Here is a 21,614-nt window from a genome sequence, read left to right as displayed (position 1 = left end):
AGAAGGGCGTGGCACGCTAGCGACATCTGCTGGTCAAAGCCATGTAAATGCGAGAACACAGCAAACATGGCACGTTTTGCAAAACAGTTGTTTTCGTTAAAGTCAGTGTAATCTACAAATTGCAGTCTATAGTATCATTAAATAGCATAAATTATAAATTATAAATATTCAATACTTTTCAATGAGCACGAGAAGGTGGAACGCAAAGTGGTTTCCCTGGTAACGAACTACGCCTGCTTGTGCTCACCGGTGGAAACTGTTGCATGAACGCGACGCTTAAAAGACTAGGCTATATTCAATCTCATACACTGATAATTGATCATTAATGTTATTTTATGATATTATAGATTACATTTTTGCAGAACGTGCCATGTTTGCTGTGCATTTACACGGCTTTGACCAGCAGATGTCGCTAGCGTGCCACGCCCTTCTGCTCCACTGCTCTGCGCATGCGCAGAAGTTTCTCATTATTATCAGAAAGTTTCTCGTTATTATGAAATGTTAAGTCATTATTATTAGAATATTTCTCATTATTACGATATAGTTTCTCATTACGAGAAACTATGTCATTATTATGAGAAAGCTTCTCATTATTAAGAGATTTTTCCCCAATATTAACTCATTATTACGATAAAGTTTCTCATTATTATGAGATTCTAAGTCGTTATTATGAAAAACTTCCTCAATATAATGAGATACTAAGTCATAATTATGAGAAAGTTTCTCATTATTATGACTTAAAGAATTATAATTTTACTCAACTGTGGCGGAAACGGGCTTTCATAAATTAACAGATGCAAATTTTGATTCATAATTTAGTAAATGTTGAAATTAAAATTAACTAAGATTAATAAATGCTTTAGAAATATTTTTCATTGTTAGTTCATGCTGTTAGTTAGCCTAACTAATGTTAACAAATGGAATTGTAAAGTGTCACGGATCTAAAATGTAGCCTAATTAGAAAGAAAGAAAGAAAGAAAGAAAGAAAGAAAGAAAGAAAGAAAGAAAGAAAGAAAGAAAGAAAGAAAGAAGACCTCAGTGTGTTGTTCACATGCTGGTGGTAACATCTATAAAACAATGAGGAAGAGAAACATAGATTCCCAGTGAGCACGTGACACTATACAGTTATAAACGTCGAGTTATTGAGCATACAGAATGTGTTCAGTCAAGTGTCCGTGTCGTTATAGTTGATATGTGCCGATTACTTGGCTTTTGTCTTCGTGAATGGTGATGCACCGATTAAACTCAGCCCTCAGGCGAGATGGTTTGGTTTATGGAAGGAATGTGCTTCTTGCCTACTTTTCTGGTAATCTGGTCATCGAGCACATTCATAATATCTTATATCATCGCATTGCTTCGACGAGATGTTGATGTTGTCCTTCCTTATATCAGGTATGTGATTTGTCTTTTTACATTGTGCTTGATTTTATTTTGGATATACATCTGGATTAGACGAATTCACAACTCTTAACATAACAACAGACCAGAAATAGTATATAATATTAGTAACAAGACCATGTTTAAGCGGCTATTTATATATAACGTAAGTTATATGCTGTTAGTTGTAAGAAAATGGAAAGTAAAAAGTTTTTGGAGACTGCTCGTTTAGTTTCGTTTTCTACTGAGAGAAGTAATGTTGGCTTGAGTTCAAAACTAGGTTAGTATTTAGTAAAGGGAGCAGGACTGAAAGAATATAATATAATATAATATAATATAATATAATATAATATAATATATTATCCTGTAATAAACACCCTGAACATTTTTAATTTGTTGTTTAGTATTTTATAATAATTTAAATATAATACCGATTTTTCAAAATATTAAAATATAGCCTATATAATATAATAATGTGTGTATATTAAGGTTATATATTACAAATATATAATATATCTTGTAATAAACACAATAATATGTGTAATATTTTTTTGTAATAAACAAAGTAAGCTGGGGCCAGTTGCATAAACTTAGTCACTATATTAAGACTGTGTCTTAAGAACTAGTTTGACCAACTTGCAGTTACCCAAGGGGTATTCGGTCTTATTTTTCCAATTCAAACTACACCAGTCTACCTTTTTATTTAACGGACTTTAAAAAATTAGGCCACTCTTCAAGAAAAACATTAGTGTCTCAACTTTTAATCTAGTCTAAGTAGTTTATGCAACCAGCTGGTTCTGTGACTTACTAACCCGACTAACTCTACTAACACTAACCTGTCTCAGACCAGCACTGCTTCTCATCCAAACATCAAAATAAACCAAATTATCAAACAATCTAAAAATACATATCTGGAACATTGGGATCAGGAAACTAAAACACAAAGTAAATTACAATTCTATCGAACACTAAAATCAAATTATGAATTAGAAAAATATCTCCAAAGTGTCAAAGACACAAAGCAGAGACGGATCCTGACCAAGTACAGGCTCAGTGAGCACAGTCTAGCCATCGAGACCGGCAGATACAGAAAGAGCTGGTTACCCAGAGAGCAAAGGGTGTGTGTTCACTGCAGGACAGGAGAGATCGAGACAGAGATGCACTTCCTCCTTCACTGTCAAAAATACATACATATAAGAGATCTCTAGTTAAATAAATTCAGTAACGTAATAAAGAACTGTACAGCCATGAGTGAAGTAGAACAAATAAAGTTAATATTAGGAGAGGGACAGAAAGCAGCACTGGCTGCGAGATACGTGTGGACGTGCCACAGCCTGAGAGACAGCAGGTGAATGTGTGTAATGTGTGTGTCCACCACAGTGACCCTCAGTATGTGTCAAATGTTCAGTCATGTTCTAATTTGTTACACTGTTAACTTCAGTTTATGATATAATATTTGATAGTGTTATAATATTTTCTTCTGTTATACAGATGTTTTTATTTTTGTTTTATGTATATACAGTACAGTCCAAAAGTTTGGAACCACTAAGATTTTTAATGTTTTTAAAAGAAGTTTCGTCTGCTCACCAAGGTTACATTTATTTAATTAAAAATACAGTAAAAAACAGTAATATTGTGAAATATTATTACAATTTAAAATAACTGTGTACTATTTAAATATATTTGACAAAGTAATTTATTCCTGTGATGCAAAGCTGAATTTTCAGCATCGTTACTCCAGTCTTCAGTGTCACATGATCCTTCAGAAATCATTCTAATATGCTGATTTGCTGCTCAATAAACATTTATGATTATTTTCAATGTTGAAAACAGTTGTGTACTTTTTTTTTCAGGATTCCTTGATTAATAGAAAGTTCAAAAGAACAGCATTTATCTGAAATACAAAGCTTCTGTAGCATTATACACTACCGTTCAAAAGTTTGGGGTCAGGAAGAATTTTTATTTTTATTTTTTTGAAAAGAAATTAAAGAAATGAATACTTTTATTCAGCAAGGATGCATTAAATCAATCAAAAGTGGCAGTAAAGACATTTATAATGTTACAAAAGATTAGATTTCAGATAAACACTGTTCTTTTGAACTTTCTATTCATCAAATAATCCTGAAAAAAAATATTGTACACAAATATTTTGTACAATTGTACACATTAAATTTTTCTTGAGCAGCAGATCAGCATATTAGAATGATTTCTGAAGGATCATGTGACACTGAAGACTGGAGTAACGATGCTGAAAATTCAGCTTTGCCATCACAGGAATAAATTACTTTGTGAAATATATTCAAATAGAAAACAGTTATTTTAAATTGTAATAATATTTCACAATATTACTGTTTTTACTGTATTTTTAATTAAATAAATGTAGCCTTGGTGAGCAGACGAAACTTCTTTTAAAAACATTAAAAATCTTAGTGGTTCCAAACTTTTGGACTGTACTGTATGCGTTGGCAATATTGTATTATTTACAGTCATGCCAATAAAGCAATTTTGAATTTGAATTTAATAAACACCCTTATTTATTTAAGTTGAATATTTAATAATAATAACAAATTTGCATTTAAAATGCTGATTTTAAAATAATATTTTAAAAAGAAGAAGTAATACATAATTTCAAGGTCACATGTTAATGTATTGTAATGGTGAGGCCATGGTTGCATGGTTTATTAAATGTCATACAGTAAACTGGGAATTTTGTGTGCTAAGTATTGCACATATATAAAGTTTCTGAATTGCTTTGCAAATATGAATGTTCTTATTATTATTTGTATAAATGTCTCTGAAAATCAGTCCTTTACTTTTTATCAGTGATACAGGGGCGACTCCACCTGAAAGCTGTGTGTTTGGATTCATGTCGACAATCACTGCGTTTGCAGGTACGAATAATAATCAGCCAGTTTCTGATTTCAGTTCGATTTCATTTCCAGCTCATATTTCAGAAAACCCGTAAAGCCCCCAGCAGCTGCTTCAGGAAACTCCTTACTGCTATCTGTGTGTCACAACCTTTTGGAAATTGTGCAACTTGAAGTCAGCCGCAAACTGCTTGGTTTTGACATGTGAGAGGATAGCAGTGGGAATATCTCAGAGTTTCTTTAGTAACAATGGAATCTCTCTCATTCTGGTCTCACTTCTCTTTCTGCTGAAAACGAAAACAGAATATTTTTCCCATCCGTGACACACAGCTGGAGTTCAGTGATTTACAATACTGCAGACAAAACCTCAAAAACAACAACTGCAGAAATGAAACCTAAAATCACAGAGCAGAAACCATCATGGCAACTCAAATGGATTTTTAACCAATATAAATACTATTTTCATTGCATTATCCTGCATAAAGTATCCAGAGAATTTATTCTGTTTTATTGCATGAGTGAATATTTTTGACTGCAGTTTGCATTACGTGTTTAAACTGATGAAACTCAGTGCATGGAATTTGTTTTCCAGCCTTTGCTACTATGTATGCTGAATATAAATTTGTGGAAAGAGTCCATGAGAGAACCGGTGCCGTGTCCCCTTGTCTGAACAAGGCTTCTTTTGGTATTGGCATCATCTCTTGTGTCGGCATGTGTTTGGTTGCTACATTTCAGGTATGTCTAGTTCAACAACAAAGAAAAATTCTGTCAGAATTTTCTCGCTTTCATGTCATTCCAAACCTGTATGACTTTCTGTCTTTGGTGGAACACAAAAAAAATAATTTGAAAAGTGTTTTTTTCCCCCTTATAATGAAAGTCAATGGGGTTCAATATTGGACCCCATTGACTTTCACTGTATGAACAAAAACAGTGCTTCAAAAAGTCTTGTGTTTGGAATGACACGAGGCTGAGTAAATGATGCACTCATGTATGTTGTTGTGTTCTAGGAAACGACGGTGACACCAGTCCATGATTTGGGTGCTTTACTATTCTTCCTTTTTGGGGTTATATACACTGCCATTCAGAGCGTGATCTCATACCGCGCTCAACCTTACGGATCTTCTAAGTGCATGTGTCATGTCCGTGCGATCTTCGCTGCAGTAGCCTGTCTAGCTGTTCTTCCCAGTATCCTTTCTCAGTCTCACCAACATGTGCTGCTGTTTGATTTATAGCCATATAGATATGCATCTGCTTACATGGCTATTCATCCAAATTCAGCGTTGTAATCCCAGCATGCCGGTTTTCCTTGTGAAGACATGCACAGTTTACATTTCAGATCAAAGTGATAGTCTTTAACGCCTCCTTTCAGCAATTTTCTGTGCAATTCCTGTTGGAACAAGCAAACTTCATTGGGACACCAATGATAAGGTACAATTCATGTCACGAACCAGACATTTCAGACTGTAGTTCTGTGTTATTGACTGTTTAAAGTTGCTCATCTTGTTTTCCTGCTTCTGAAGGACTACACACTTCATCTCGTGAGTGTTGTGTGTGAATGGATCACTACTTTCAGTTTTGTCTTCTTCTTTTTAACATACATCCAAGAGTTCCAGGTGAGTGCATAAAACATGATGAGACTTACACTACAGCTCAAACGTTTGGGGTCAAAATTTATTTTTATTTTTTTTAAAGAAATGAATGTTTATTCAGAAAGGATACATTAAAGGTGCCCTCGAATGAAAAATTTAATTTATCTTGGCATAGTTGAATAACAAGAGTTCAGTACATGGAAATGACATACAGTGAGTCTCAAACTCCATTGTTTCCTCCTCCTTATATAAATCTCATTTGTTTAAAAGACCTCAGAAGAACAGGCGAATCTCAACATAACACTGACTGTTACGTAACAGGCGGGGTGTACGCCCCAATATTTGCATATGCCAGCCCATGTTCCCAACATTATAAAAGGCATTAGACAAGGGCAGCCAGTATTAACGTCTGGATGTGCACAACCAAATCATCAGACTAGGTAAGCAAGCAAAAACAATAGCGAAAAATGGCAGATGGAGCGATAATAACTGACATGATCCATGATAACATGATATTTGTAGTGATATTTGTAAACTGTCTTTCTAAATGTTTCGTTAGCATGTTGCTAATGTACTGTTAAATGTGGTTAAAGTTACCATCGGTTATTACTGTATTCACGGAGACAAGAGATCCGTCACTATTTTCATTATTAAACACTTGCAGTCTGTATAATTCATAAACACAACTTCATTCTTTATAAATCTCTCCAACAGAGTAGCATTAGCCGTTAGCCATGGAGCATAGCCTCAAACTCATTCAAAATCAGAAGTAAACAATATAACAGTATACAATACTCACATAATCCGACGCATGCATGCCGCATGCATGACGAACACTTTGTAAAGATCCATTTTGAGGGTTATATTAGCTGTGTGAACTTTGTTAAGGCACTGTTTAAGGCAAGCGCGAGCTCTGTGGGCAGAGAGCACGGGATTTAAAGGGGCCGCAGCATAAAATCAGCGCGTTTATAATGATGTCCCAAAATAGGCAGTTAAAAAAATTAATAAAAAAAAATTTTTGAGCTGAAACTTCACAGACACATTCAGGGGACACCTTAGACTTATATTACATCTTTTAAAAACATAATCTAGGGTACCTTTAAGTTGATCAAAAGGCATAGTAAAGACATCTATAATGTTCTATTTCAAATAAATGCAGTTCTTTTGAACTTTCTATTCATCAAAAAAATCCGGAAATTCAACATGTAAGGAATGTTAAAGGGTTAGTTCACTCCAAAATGTACATTTCTGTCATTAATTACTCACCCTCATGTCGTTCCAAACCCGCAAGACCTTCGTTCATCTTAGGAACTTTTAACGAAATCCGAGAGCTTTTTGGACCTTGAAAGTGGTAATTGTGTTGCAGTCTTTCGGAGGCCAGAAAGCCCTTGGATTTCATTAAAAATATCTTAATTTAAGTTCTGAAGATGAACAAAGGTTTTACGGGTTTGGAACGACACGAAGGTGAGTAATTAATGACAGAAATTTCATTTCTGGGTGAAATAACCCTTTAATAATGATTGTTTCTTGATGATTTCTGGAGAATCATGTGACACTGAAGACTGGAGTAATGGCTGCTGAAAATTCAGCTTTGCTGCCACAGAAATAAATTACCTTTTAAAATAGATTCAAATGTAACAGTTATTTTAAATTGCAATAATATTTCACAATATATATGTATACTGTATTTTTGATCAAATAAATGCAGCCTTGGTGAGCAGAAGACTTTCTAAAACATTTTAAAAAATCTTACCGACCCCAAACGTTTGAACAGTATTTCACATTATTTCAAATCACTTACATTCATTTGTAGTTCCTCTAAGATTTTAACTTTTCTTTTCTTTCTTTTTACAGCAATTCACCCTGAAACTGACTGTTAATTTAATAGAATATTAATGACCATGACATCATACTGTTACTGGACGAGTTATGTTTTTAGTGCATTTTTATTAATATAATTGTATTTTTTATACAACTTATTACCTTTTTCACGTTGAAAGATCTGTGTAATCGTGTATATTTTTGTAGCTTGTACTTCGGTCTTAGGGAAAAAAAAAAAGGCATAAAACGTACTTGAAATGTAATACACTCTAACCACTTGAGGCCAAACGATTTATACAGCTTTGTCATAGTGATTCTCGTTTTATAATTAACCAAGACGATAGTTCATATTTGTATTCAATTTTGTTAATCACTCTTTACTTCGGTTATAAAGTCTTGCTTTGCTGTTTTTCTCCTTGATCATTCCAAATCTTCAGTGCAGCTGAAAGTAAGCCACAGGTGTTTTTTACTCTTGCTCTTTAAGCAGTGTAATGTGAATGTATGTCCGTTGATTGCACAATGTGTTATTTGCGAAATAAAAACACATGACAATGATGATGATGTGCATGGATAAAGAGAAGTGATTGCTTTAATGTTTCTAACTACCACTTAAAAGTTTAGGGTCAGTATGCTGATCGAAAGTGACAGTAAAGGCATTTTTGTTACATAAGCCAAAAAACAAACAAATAAAATCCTGTTCTTTTAATCTTTCTATGGAAGCTTGTTTCCACCACAGAATAAAAAATAAAAAAATGTTAATTGTGACTTTTTTTCTCAGAATTGTGAGTTAATATTTCACAGTTCTGTCTTTATAACACGCAATTGTGAGTTATAAAGTCAGAATTGTGAGTTATGAACCATTTTTTCCTCAGAATTGCACTTGCGAGTTTATATCTCACAATTATGAGAAAAGAAGTCAAATTGTTAGTTTTTAGTTTATAACTCGTATTTTTTCTCACAATTGTGAGTTTATAGCTCGCAATTCTTTATTTCTCGCAATTGAGAGTTTACTTTTCGCAATTCTGACATTATAACTCACAACAATTGTGAGTTTATATCTCACAGTTGTGAGAAAAAGTCAGAATTGTGAGATAAAAAGTCACAATTACCATTTTTATTTTTTTATTTAGTGGTGGAAACAAAGCTTCCATAACTTTCTATTCATCAAAGAATCATGAAAAAAATGAATCATGGTTTCCACAAAGAAATAAATCAGCACAACGGTTTTCAACATTGATAATAATATGAAATGTTTCTTGAGCAGCAAATCAGAATATTAGAATGATTTCTGAAGGATCACATGACACTGAAGACTGGAGAAATGATGCTGAAAATTCAGCTTTAAAACCACAGGAATGAATTACATTCAAAATGTATTAAAACAGAAAACAACTATTTTAAATTGTAATAATATTTCACAATATTACTGTTTTTACTGGATTTCTAATCAAATAAATGCAAACTTGTTGAGCACAACGTATTTTTTACAAACATTTTAAAAATCTTTTGAATGGTTTCAAGTTTAAAAAACTTCTTTGCACTGAATTTGAATATAACAAATGTTACATTTGGAAAAGACAATGTAAGAAAATATTTAATCGCTATGTAACATGATTAGCATTATTAGAAACTTAACAAATCTAACTAAATTAATTAGGGCATCACCCCCTATGTTAATTTTGTTGTTGATATTGTCAAAGTCAATTCAAGATTGTTAAAAACAAAGATTAATTTACACAACAACAACAAAAAAAAGCTACATTTTTAAAAATGTCAATTTTAATACAAGACTGCTTGTGTCTAATTTCATAAAAACACTGGGTTTTTTATTGTTATTAAATGCACATATAAGGCATTTAACATGTACATGGCAAGAAATGAGACACTCAAGGCAATTCACATGAGAGTAGCATTTAAACAGTCTTGGATCAATTATAATCATAATCATCTGCGATCTCACCTAGTGAGCAACTGCCCTCAGAAACCACCAGTACAGATGTCAAGTATGCCGTCTCCAAGATGTAGGACAACCATTTTAGTGCCATCGCTAAACGTCTGTCCTTCGTAAGGACATTTAAGTGCATTTACCCTGCTTTGAGATGAGCAGGATTCATGAAAGCCTACACAGGCCAGTCCAACACAAAGCTCATTAGCTGTGGGGGGCGGAGCCAATCAATCGCTGAAGGATGATTCGCTGCCTGAGCTGTCATCATCTTGATCTTCCAACCCTTTTTTGGCACCATCAGGAACAGGTGCGTCAGGGGTACTAATGGATACAAAAAAAAAAAAAGAAATCTGTTAGCCACAACATAAACAGCTCATAATCATACAAATAGTGACAGAATCAACTTTAAAAAATGCATCATATTTTTACTGTCATCAACACTTACTCAAGCAAACTGGGGTCCAAACCCTCCATTACCATCTTATTTTTAATGGCCATGACTGGAACACCCTGTGAACAAGAGGAGCAAAATATGGGGATTTGCATTCACATTTTTCATAATTTTAGCCATAACTTGGGAATAGGTTTATTAATGATGATTTATGATTTCATTTACCACTTGCACCATTTTCAGGTATCTGGCATATCGTGGGTCCTTGGCTACAGTCATGATATTTTCCGCTGGGGCCTCTGCTTTCGGCTCTTGAGGGGCCACTTGTGTTTGCTGAGATGCCTGAATGGAAAAGGATTTTATATTAAAACAAAAAATTGACTGAAGGACTTCCTATGAGTGTCATTATGGTTATAACAACGTCAGAACGCAGTGGGATTAATGGGTTAAGAGACATTAATATCAAAGAATAACCGTTACCTCAACAGGAGGAACCGTGGCACGACTGCCATCCACAGCAGGGCCGTTTGTCTCTGCAGATGTTTGTCTCACTCCATCCACTGTCACTTCTTCCAAACCAGGAATAGAGGCTAACTGCAAATTTATAAACCATAGTTTCATGAAATCAACTTAGATAAGCTTAAAATGGAGGGTATTCATGAAGTCATGCATGTTCCTTGAGTCATGAATCTTTTAGATGAAACTGACCCCCAAATATGAACATTCTAGTGTGAGAGACCCCTTTCCTGACATTTAAAAGGCATCTATATAGTTTCTAGTATAAAGACTCAATTTATACTGTGAAAAATTATTATAAATGGATCTAAAATATTTGTAATTTTATTTTAGTATTTACTTATTTACTACTTTTATTATTATTTATTTGCTCAGTTGTTCTAAACTAATATTTATTTACTTTAATAAAAAATGTATTGTTTATCGTAATCTTATTTTTGTATTATTTTTCAGTTATTTACAGAAGAGGATTAGGGCCAAGCAATAATAAAAAAATAAAACCATCTCGAGACTTATAGTTGTTAAATTTCGAGAAAAAGTCGAAATAAAATGTTGAGAATAAAGTCATTAAATTACGAAGAAAAAAAAACTCGTTAAATTTCAAGAAAAAAGTCGAGATAAAATGTTGAGAATAAAGTCATTAAATAACGAGAAAAAAGTCGTTAGATTATGAGAAAAAAAGTCGTTAAATTTCGAGAAAAAAGTCGAGATAAAATGTTGAGAATAAACTCATTAAATTACGAAAAAAATCGTTACATTTCAAGAAAAAAGTCGAGATAAAATGTTGAGAATAAAGTCATTAAATTACGAGAAAAAAAGTCGTTAGATTATGAGAACAAATTCGTTAAATTATGAGAAAAAAAGTCGTTAAATTTCGAGAAAAAAGTCGAGATAAAATGTTGAGAATAAACTCATTAAATTATGAGGAAACAATACGTTAAATTACGAGGAAAAAGTCGTTAAATTATGAGAACAAATTCGTAATTTAACGAATTTGTTCTCGTAATTTAACGATTTTTCTCTCATAATTTAATGAGTTTATTCTCAACATTTTATCTCGACTTTTTTCTCGAAATTTAACGAGTTTTTTTCTCGAAATTTAACAACTTTAATCTCGAGATGGTTTTATTTTTTATTATTGCCTGGCCCTAATCCTCCCCAGTATTCATTAATTTAAAATCTAATTTTTATTTATTTTTAATCTAAAGTTTGTGTATTTATTTATTTTAATTGATATTTTATTATTTATTTCAATCTTATTCGTTGATTTACCTTTGCTTCCAAAATGCTTAGTGTGGTTTCAATCTGCTGGATTCGTAGTGATACTGTTGCTAGTTTCTGTAAAAAAAAAAAATAATAATAATAATAAATCCATAAGGTCATTGACATTTTCAGTAAGTGTATAAGTTGTGTTATAGAGGGGGTGATGTGCTGACAGGTGAACACCTCCTCACAAACTGTAGAAAACCGGTTCAGGAACCTGACGGTGTGGACTATGAACTGGTTGAGGAAAGCTACGATTTTTCTCTGTTGAATGGCCGGAACCTTAAAAAAATTAAAAATAAGTATAAACGGTTACGGATCAGATGCTTTGTGCAGAGACATATATGTGAATAAGAATGCATAGGTGACAGACGATCATGTGAGCAGCAGCTGATGTAAAACAAAACTCACCTTTGTAAGATCTATTCCTGATCCCACAATGGGTAATCCGTCGTCATCCATTTCAACACCTCTGTTGCGTTTTAACTGTCACACAGGCACAGATTTTCACGCTTTATTTTTCTAAAACGAGTTGGCACTGCGCAACAAATGCATCGTTGTGAAAATAACTCTTCACGTGACTTCAGTGCTAACTGCAGCACTTCCGCGTTCTGGACATAATAAAAGCTCTCAAATCCTTTAAACATAATACAATAACAACGAAATATTGCTGTGTTACAAATAAACTAGAGTAATTCATTTTAAATGTTGTATATTTTGAATACAATTCTTCCCCCTCCATATATTTATATTTAGTTTATTTGCTTGTAACTCAATAAAAGTCCTGAACACTTCCACGTTATCATAATAAAAGTCCGCTCACAAAAAAAAAACAAAGTCGCTTTTAAGATATTTAACATGAGAAGATGTTGACAGTTTTATTTAATTAATTATTGTGATTATTTGTAAATAATAGGTGAGCGGGTAGGTTACATATAATGGATTAATTTACTATTTATAATTAATTACTAAGATTTAAACATTGTCAATAATTTTTACACAAACACACGTGTATTTAAGTGATTTTTAGCACGCTATAAGATGACATGGGTTCAGATAGCAGAGCTGTTTGTGTACCAAGTACAAACAACTGCAATCTCATGGGTTTGATTGTTGCTACATAGTAGATCCTCTATAGACCAAGAAAAGGACAACATCACCAGAAGAGGACGTACACCACACTGTTACTACAAGAGGAAAAAAAATGCAGGTTTTACAAATTTGAAAAATTACTTTAATTATGAGTGACAACACATTTCAACACTTATTGGCATCCAACAGACTGATACATCACCAAAAACAAAGACATCTTTTGTTGCCAAATGAAAGGAAGAAGAAAGCACCTATAGTTAAAGTTTAAAAAGATAAAATAAGCAGTTGTGGACACATTTAGGGATTGAAGGTGTTAAAGATGTATCTGAAGTATTCCTCAGTCATCAAGTGCGAAGTCAAAGGGCTCAAAGTCAGAGCGCACTTGTTTGGCCTGATCCTCCTCCTCTTCCTTTGTACATTTACACTCTTTCCAGTCAGCACGCATGGGGATGTTCAACAGCACCTCGCTCGCTAACACCTCCCTGCGACAGCACACACACAAAAAAGGATGTACAAATGGTTATGCTGAAGCATGTTTTTACAATCAGGTCATACGCTTACTAATGTTTATAACTAGTGTACCACTGCCCCCTGTTGACGAACTGTGCCAGTGTAACAATTACCTGCCAAACTGCAAAGGGAAATTTTTCTTGATGCGATAAAACAGCTTCTCGCCCGTATCCAGCTCCACATAGAAGTAAGGTGTTCCTGGAGGAGCAATCTGCAATGCGGGATATTATTGTTAGTCACAGTTTATTATTACACAAAACATATAATCATGGTGTCATTATGACTTGCTCACTCACTCCCTATATAGATAATGTTGTAGAATTCACTATACAATGAAGAGAGAGTGAAAATTAGTGTATTTGGACACTCTGGATTTAAAGTGCATGGACAAGACGCTTCCCGAATGACATATGATACATTTAATTAAATAAATAAATAAATAAATAAATAATGTTCTCGAAATCCAATCCAACCATTCAAAGATAAAATTAATATTACACACACATATTATATTATATTATATTATATATATATAAATTTATTTATTTATTAATTCAGTAATTTATGTATGAACACTAGATTTATTTTTGCTTGTTAGACTACAAGAAAAGACTAAAGTGAGTGGAGTTGGATATCCCGATAAGTAAATAAATAAAATTCATGTAATATAATCATTAATAATAACAACAACAACAACAACAACATCATCATTAATAATAAAACATATTAACAATATATACAATTTAAAATAAATAAAATAATTACATAAATTTAATAAGAGTAAACATAATTTAAATATTTTTGTAATAATAAAATAATAATAAATTATATTAAAAGTAAATGCAATTTAAAAATATACATAAAATGTAATGTAATAAAAGATTATATTAACAGTGTGTGTATATATATTTTTTAAATTTAATATTACACATAATAACAGTAAGTATACAATTTACATGATTAAATTAACAGTATATTATAATATAAACAAACAAATAATTTATATAATGTAATGATGATGATAAAGCAGCAAGTTATTAAATTAATAGTATATATAATTTATAAATAAAATAATTACATACATTTAATAAGAGTAAATATAATTTAAATATTTTTGTAATAATAAAATAATAATAAATTATATTAAAAGTAAATGCAATTTAAAAATATACATAAAATGTAATGTAATAAAAGATTATATTAACAGTGTGTGTGTGTATGTATGTATATATATATATATATATATATATATATATATATATATATATATATATATATATATATATATATATATATATATATATATATTTTTTTTTTTATTTAATATTACATATAATAACAGTAAGTATACAATTTACATGATTAAATTAACAGTATATTATAATATAAACAAACAAATAATTTATATAATGTAATGATGATGATAAAGCAGTAAGTTATTAAATGAATAGTATATATAATTTATAAATAAAATAATTACATAAAATTAATAAGAGTAAATATAATTTAAATATTTTTGTAATAATAAAATAATAATAAATTATATTAAAAGTAAATGCAATTTAAAAATATACATAAAATGTAATGTAATAAGAATATATTAACAGTGTGTGTGTATATATATATTTTTTTTAAATTTAATATTACATATAATAACAGTAAGTATACAATTTACATGATTAAATTAACAGTATAATATAAAAAAACAAATTATATAATGTAATGATGATAAAGCAGTAAGTTATTAAATTAATAGTATATATAATTTATAAATAATTATATAATGTAATAATAAAGTAATAAATAAGTATATTGAATGTATAATCAATAAATACATATACATACATGAACAGGAAGTCCCAGCAAAATTACACACAAAACCACAGCTTGACTAACTTTGAAGTGTTCAGTCTGAGGGAGACACAGATGGTTTGTACCTGTTTGAGGTCTGTATGAGCTGGAATCTCCATCAGTTCCATCTGCTGCTCTTCAGCTTGTGTCATGAACGCCTCCTTGATGTCTTCTGTACTGCACTTCTCCATGGGCACCGGCACAACCTGAGGATGATGAAGAAGAGAAAAGTTTCCATCTGTTAAATCCATTATGCGCCGCTTTCTCATAAGCAGGACTTTGGGAAATCATGTATTTGGTCATCATTGGGAAAACGTCCCTCAGAAATGATTACTCGTCAATGCAGACAGATTGTCTATCCACTCAGACTTAAACTGATGAAATGATGTTGGAGTCTGTGATTGGTGGAAGGTGGGGAATCTCTCACTCTCCACGCTACTATGAGTTTATCTATCAGACTTTCTTTTTTATCTATGTGGTGCTGTTTAGACCGACCTGGGTTCTGTACAAGTCAGTCTGTTCAGGCAGACACCACAATCTCATAATGAATGACACAATATTTGTATGGACCTGCAGTTGAAGGTGCTGGCTGCGGTAGTTCCTCTCAAACAAGACGCACCGTTGTCCTCTGCTTTTACAGAACTTCTTGACGGCGATCTTGTATTTCTCCATCTCTTCAACCACCTCCGATGCCAAATCCACCACTGACTGGTAATGTCCGATGGGCAGCAGGAGAACATGGTCAGGAGTAAGACCACCCTTAGCGAGAGCCATGTAACACTGGAAACACAATACTGACATGAGATCAACATGAAAAAGCAACAGGAGAAAACTTTGTAATTTATCAGTTGATACATTTAGGTTTAAAGCTTTCTAAAGTTGCTGAATACATATTTTGTGGACTAACATGCGTTCCGATGCTTATGACCAAGTGCTTCTCGACTTCTGGACTCGCAAGGCAGAACCAACAGGGTCCAGTGGGCTGTGCTGTTCAGAGAATAGAAATCAAGGTCTGTGAGCAGCATGCAAAATTAAATTCAAATACTCCGACATCGTGAAGTAAGTTCTGCTGAGTAAATGAGGTAATAAAAATTGTCCAGTTTGATCCATTAGACCACCTATGAGGAGTGGAAAGAGTGCTGGTGAATGGACTCACGGGGTCTTCTGGGCTGTTTGGGCTGATTGGGTCTGTCCCCGTCCGACTGTCTCTTCCTTCCATGTTGACGTTGCTGGTAATGTGGTTTCTTCTCCCCCAGATCAAAAAAGAACTGGGATGCTGGTTCCTCCTGATCAAAAGGGAGAATTACAAATGATCTTTTCGTCAAGATAATGCAAACTACAGTAGATCACTGAAAAGCTACGCAATATCGCGTTCATTATCGAAGGCGATTCATCTGCGATATGAATGCGATATTGCGTGGCTTTTCAGTGATCTACGGTTCTGTCTATTAAATGCCGCTACATTTGAAAGCAGGTGATGGCGATTTAGCGGTAATCAGGGAACCGGCTTTACTGACGAAATGCGCGTGACAATCTCATGCGATATATCGTGCAGCCCTAAATTTTATCCAGCAAGGATTCATTAAATTAATCGAAAGTGACAGTAAAGACATTTAATAATTATATAATTTACATTTTAAAATATATTAAAACTGAAACTTATTTTAAATAGTAATATTTCACAATATTACTGGATTTTTTATACCGAAGCATAAGGCTCCATTAAAAAAATCTTACTGACCCCAAACTTGATAATAAGTCTGTACCAATTGAATTTGTATTTTATTAAGGTAAAACTGTACACACACCTCCGCGTCGGGTAGCGGTCTTTCTCTCTTCCCATCTTTCGTAAGTTTCCTGTAGGGATTTTCTGTAACATCCTGAGGTTGTTTGACTAACTCTGTGGGGTCCATGGTTTTCATCGGGACAATGTTGAATGCATACAAGTACTGAGAGAAAAGATAAAATGTACAGTTAAAGGGACAGTAACCCAAAAATGAAAAATCTTTCATCATTCACTCACCCTCAAATTGTTCCAAACCTGTATGAATTTCTTTCTTCTGCTGATCACAAAAGAAGTCCATCAACTGTTTGGTTACTGACATTCTTCAAAATACCTTCTTTTGTGTTCAGCAGAAGAAAGAAATTCATACAGGTTTGGAACAAACTTTAAACTAAGAATCTCCATTTGCCACAGGTCTTTATTAAAAATGAAGTATCTTGTAGGGATGCAGGGATATTAAAATTGTTTTCATGTTAAGGCTAGCTGTAAAATTGAATACTACTTTGTCTAAAATAATAATAAAAATAATATTTAAAAAATAATTAAATGATACAAATGAATTCAGGCACAATAACAATATTGTTATTGTTAATCAAACCTAATAAAATCATTTTCATTGATTGAAACAAAGGCTGAAGTAAAATAAAATATACATACAGTATTAGATGAAAACCTTTGAAAATTAGAAATGTTGCCTTGGTTATTAACTGAAATACAGTAAGCTAAAGTACTAAAAAAAAAAAAAAAAGTAATATTAAATAGAAATATATACAGTCCAGTCCAAAAGTTTGGAACCACTAAGATTTTTAATGTTTTTAAAAGAAGTTTCGTCTGCTCATCAAGGCTACATTTATTTAATTAAAAATACAGTAAAAAAACAGTAATATTGTGAAATATTATTACGATTTAAAATAACTGTGTACTATTTAAATATATTTGACAAAGTAATTTATTCCTGTGATGCAAAGCTGAATTTTCAGCATCGTTACTCCAGTCTTCAGTGTCACATGATCCTTCAGAAATCATTCTAATATGCTGATTTGCTGCTCAATAAACATTTATGATTATTTTCAATGTTGAAAACAGTTGTGTACTTTTTTTTCAGGATTCCTTGATGAATAGAAAGTTCAAAAGAACAGCATTTATCTGAAATACAAAGCTTCTGTAGCATTATACACTACCGTTCAAAAGTTTGGGGTCAGTAAGAATTTTTATTTTTATTTTTTTGAAAAGAAATTAAAGAAATGAATACTTTTATTCAGCAAGGATGCATTAAATCAATCAAAAGTGGCAGTAAAGACATTTATAATGTTACAAAAGATTAGATTTCAGATAAACACTGTTCTTTTGAACTTTCTATTCATCAAATAATCCTGAAAAAAAATATTGTACACAAATATTTTGTACAATTGTACACATTAAATGTTTCTTGAGCAGCAGATCAGCATATTAGAATGATTTCTGAAGGATCATGTGACACTGAAGACTGGAGTAATGATGCTGAAAATTCAGCTTTGCCATCACAGGAATAAATTACTTTGTGAAATATATTTAAATAGAAAACAGTTATTTTAAATTGTAATAATATTTCACAATATTACTGTTTTTACTGTATTTTTAATTAAATAAATGTAGCCTTGGTGAGCAGACGAAACTTCTTTTAAAAACATTAAAAATCTTAGTGGTTCCAAACTTTTGGACTGTACTGTATGTATAACTAATAAAAATGCCAAAGCACAACAAAATACTTTAAACTTAAAATAAAGTTCAGTTCAAGATAATAGTTCAAAATATTAATAAATACTACAATTGTATATAATTATTACTGATAAAATGATACTGACTTTAAATCAGTGTTAGATGATGGCAAAAGGTAATTAAATATAATAATATATTAATGTGTCATATTATCAGTTATAAAAATGTTTTATACAAACAAAACAAATACAAAAAAACCTCACTTTCTTCTTGGCAGGATTGTTGACTGTTGCCAGAGCGATGAATCTACTGACATGCTGAGCATTCTCTTGAAGGACCACATGATTCCTGCAAAATTTATACACATTTTGTAAGACAAACAGCATCTGAAAAGAGCAAAACTTATCCTGATGCAGTAATATAGCACACCTATAAGGCAGCCTCTCATAATGCACCCCTTCCAGTCCTGCAAAATGGTAGCGTGGCTTCAGCTTGTCAGCGAGATTTGCGATGGTCGAAACCCCACAAAACTTTGTATCAATTTCCTGCAAAAGGGCAAGAAAGTAAAAAATTCATAAGCACACGTTCAGGGAAATACCTGAGACGTGTATTAATTGAGCACAGCAAAGCACTGACGGGACTGTTTCCGTACTGCCACACGCCTCGAGGCCACTGCGAGGACAGGAGAATGTCCACTCCTCGAAATTTGGAGTTGGACAGCAGCGGAGCCACCAGGGCACTGATGTCTTTAGGGGTGAAGCAGTGTGAGGGAGCAGGTTCTTGTTGAGCTTCTCTGCCACTAACATAGGCGATCTGAAGCCCTGATGCACCCGTGAAAATGCCTCTTCGACCTGGGAAAAAAAGTGTAATTGACAACCCTGAGCCTAACAATACATATACAGTGGTACAATTGTGTACACTATAACCTAACTGAAAACTGCAAAGACATATGTCTTTTAAAGATGAGGAACTGTAGATCAATCTCACCCAAACATGTGATGTTTTCTGCCAACTCGCAGCCATCAGAGTTTGGGAAATACTTCACAGTCTCTTGGCTGGCTGCGCCGAGAATATATGTGTGAATGGGTGCTGGAGGTGTAGAAAGAGTAGAGTTTAATTTAGCACAACTGTTTGGTGTTATTAAAACAATACATTCTAAAGATATATAAGGAAATCTTACCCTTTTTTGCACCAGATTTGTATGATTCCCACTCTGATTCAGCCTCAGGAGAGGTTCCAAAAAAATCCCCAACACACAGCAGCAACTGAAAAACAAACCCGTCTAGTTCAACCCACAACTCTCTCTTATGTTTATCACTTTAAAATAAGAAAGATACACGTGCAGACTCACATCAAATTGCCCGCTCTTTTTCTGAATAGCGTTCACCCGGTTGAACAAAGCATTTATTCTTCCTTCAACGTCACCACATGCGAGACTGAGAGGGAATGAAACATTAAAACAGCGTCAAAACAAAACACGTGAGTTTATTGCATATACACCTCCGATTGTGCTGTTAATTACGACTGTAAATTAGTTATTGAGAGCCAGCTAACATTCACATACGACGCTTTTTAACCTCAAAATCAAAACTTACACTCGTAAAGGCTTGTCTTCCATACCGAAAAATATATAAATGTTTCTTAAAAATAATGACGCTTGTGTCTGAGCTTTGGCGTTATATTGTGTGTGTCGACAAAATAAACCCTGTCGTAACCGGGAGTAAATGATCTTGACCGCTCATTCACGAAACATACATCTTAATGTAAATCTTTGTGATTTTTGGTGCTATAAATTATCACACACATTAGAGAAAATACCATATATAAAGTATAGAATTTATAAACACGAGAATATATATTGCAAACCTAAACGCACATCAAGTTTCTCCCCGGAAGAAATGTAAGCGTAACACAGTAAAAGCGTATTAAACGCGTCAACTACGCGTACATTATTCGCAATGTTGCTCCAGCGATTATTACTTTATAGTTTCGTTATATCGGTTAATTTAAACATTTATAATGTATATATTCAAACAACCTTAAATATTTTTGCTTATGCGTTAATATAACATAATATAGATAAAAAACAACAACATGCCACTGCGCAAAACTGGGGCGAGCATGACACAACGTGACGCAACATAAACCACAAGACCAAAACAGGAACTGATTTACATTTGAAATCCTGAAGTGTAGAATGTAATAAAAGAAAATAAACTGCCATATTATTTATACCACAACAAAAATTTCCGCCTAGAATAATATATCGACTGAATAATAATGAATAATAGAACGACAATATATCGATAACTAATGCACATTAGCTGAAATTAAACATATTTAAACAATCAGATGAATTTATAAAGCATTATTCCCTTAGTGTATGCAAACCATCTGTTTGTTTGCATATGCAATGCAGACCTTGTTTGCAAAAGACGCTATTGTTTATGGGATGATATATGCACATGCACATGAGCAGACTCGGAATCTATGCGCCGAATATTTCCATATATAGGCTTCGGCGCCGAAGGATGAAAAAGCGCCTCTGAATAACAACCGCTGATCCCAGAACAGCAGCCATGACTTCCCCAGAGCAGATTATAGAAATAGTGATGGATGACAAAACGTACAATGTGAGTAAAAGCAAACTGATCGAGAAGAGCGATTACTTCCGCGCGCTGTACAGCTCAGGGATGCGCGAGTCCGCGGAGGATTCGGTGCAGCTGCAGGGACTGAGCACGCCGGGGCTCGAGCTGGTGCTGGAGTTCATCAACACCTCCAAAGTTCAGGTGGCCAACGAGACTCTGGAGGACCTGATCGAAACCGCATCCTTTCTGCAAGTCACTTCCATCTTAAAACTGCTCCTGGCGGAAATCAGGCAGGAGAACTGCGTCGAGCTCTTCAAGCTCTC

At 33.2% G+C, this 21,614-nt stretch overlaps 3 protein-coding genes across 4 annotated transcripts; 1 reads left to right on the top strand and 2 right to left on the bottom strand.

The window, feature by feature from the left end:
• Window positions 1–1,085: 1,085 nt before the first annotated feature.
• On the top strand, window positions 1,086–8,209 carry dram1 (DNA-damage regulated autophagy modulator 1). Its single transcript, XM_048156833.1, has 7 exons — window positions 1,086–1,392; window positions 4,201–4,268; window positions 4,837–4,979; window positions 5,252–5,429; window positions 5,614–5,672; window positions 5,765–5,857; window positions 7,688–8,209. The coding sequence occupies exons 1-7, from the start codon at window positions 1,262–1,264 to the stop codon at window positions 7,727–7,729; spliced, it is 714 nt and encodes a 237-aa protein (XP_048012790.1). The 5' UTR covers window positions 1,086–1,261; the 3' UTR covers window positions 7,730–8,209.
• A 1,249-nt stretch (window positions 8,210–9,458) lies between these two features.
• Window positions 9,459–12,378, bottom strand: washc3 (WASH complex subunit 3). The gene is made up of 7 exons (XM_048155087.1): window positions 12,181–12,378; window positions 11,953–12,051; window positions 11,779–11,844; window positions 10,471–10,584; window positions 10,216–10,332; window positions 10,045–10,109; window positions 9,459–9,920 (listed from the first exon to the last, which is right to left on the bottom strand). The coding sequence occupies exons 1-7, from the start codon at window positions 12,229–12,231 to the stop codon at window positions 9,827–9,829; spliced, it is 606 nt and encodes a 201-aa protein (XP_048011044.1). The 5' UTR covers window positions 12,232–12,378; the 3' UTR covers window positions 9,459–9,826.
• A 602-nt stretch (window positions 12,379–12,980) lies between these two features.
• Window positions 12,981–21,614, bottom strand: cwf19l1 (CWF19 like cell cycle control factor 1). 2 transcript variants are annotated; one of them, XM_048155084.1, is made up of 14 exons: window positions 21,373–21,614; window positions 20,055–20,139; window positions 19,884–19,968; window positions 19,691–19,792; window positions 19,340–19,554; window positions 19,133–19,248; window positions 18,967–19,051; window positions 17,031–17,171; window positions 16,379–16,508; window positions 16,130–16,209; window positions 15,793–16,002; window positions 15,309–15,428; window positions 13,485–13,582; window positions 12,981–13,343 (listed from the first exon to the last, which is right to left on the bottom strand). In XM_048155084.1, the coding sequence occupies exons 1-14, from the start codon at window positions 21,471–21,473 to the stop codon at window positions 13,199–13,201; spliced, it is 1,713 nt and encodes a 570-aa protein (XP_048011041.1). In that variant the 5' UTR covers window positions 21,474–21,614; the 3' UTR covers window positions 12,981–13,198. The 2 variants fall into 2 exon arrangements, with proteins under 2 accessions (XP_048011041.1, XP_048011042.1); XM_048155085.1 differs by lacking the exon at window positions 21,373–21,614 and adding an exon at window positions 20,299–20,839.

The sequence above is a fragment of the Megalobrama amblycephala genome, linkage group LG14 (genome assembly GCF_018812025.1).
Source record: "Megalobrama amblycephala isolate DHTTF-2021 linkage group LG14, ASM1881202v1, whole genome shotgun sequence".
Lineage (NCBI taxonomy): Eukaryota > Metazoa > Chordata > Actinopteri > Cypriniformes > Xenocyprididae > Megalobrama > Megalobrama amblycephala.
Note: the sequence above shows the minus strand (reverse complement) of the source record. Positions and strands in the feature narration are given on the sequence as shown.

What these genes read in the sequence shown, in the direction of transcription:
- washc3 (XM_048155087.1), bottom strand. Translation starts at nt 12,231, where the DNA reads ATGGATGACGACGGATTACCCATTGTGGGATCAGGAATAGATCTTACA. An exon ending in TTTCTACAGTTTGTGAGGAG is followed by an intron (nt 11,845 to 11,952) that starts GTGTTCACCTGT and finishes TTTTTTTTACAG; the next exon opens with AAACTAGCAACAGTATCACT. An exon ending in TAAGCATTTTGGAAGCAAAG is followed by an intron (nt 10,585 to 11,778) that starts GTAAATCAACGA and finishes ATAAATTTGCAG; the next exon opens with TTAGCCTCTATTCCTGGTTT.
- dram1 (XM_048156833.1), top strand. Translation starts at nt 1,262, where the DNA reads ATGGTTTGGTTTATGGAAGGAATGTGCTTCTTGCCTACTTTTCTGGTA. An exon ending in GTTGTCCTTCCTTATATCAG is followed by an intron (nt 1,393 to 4,200) that starts GTATGTGATTTG and finishes ACTTTTTATCAG; the next exon opens with TGATACAGGGGCGACTCCAC. An exon ending in CTGTCTAGCTGTTCTTCCCA is followed by an intron (nt 5,430 to 5,613) that starts GTATCCTTTCTC and finishes GCCTCCTTTCAG; the next exon opens with CAATTTTCTGTGCAATTCCT.
- cwf19l1 (XM_048155084.1), bottom strand. Translation starts at nt 21,473, where the DNA reads ATGAACTCCAGCACCAGCTCGAGCCCCGGCGTGCTCAGTCCCTGCAGC. An exon ending in ACAATCCTGCCAAGAAGAAA is followed by an intron (nt 17,172 to 18,966) that starts GTGAGGTTTTTT and finishes CTTTTCTCTCAG; the next exon opens with TACTTGTATGCATTCAACAT. An exon ending in GACCGCTACCCGACGCGGAG is followed by an intron (nt 16,509 to 17,030) that starts GTGTGTGTACAG and finishes CCTTTTGATCAG; the next exon opens with GAGGAACCAGCATCCCAGTT.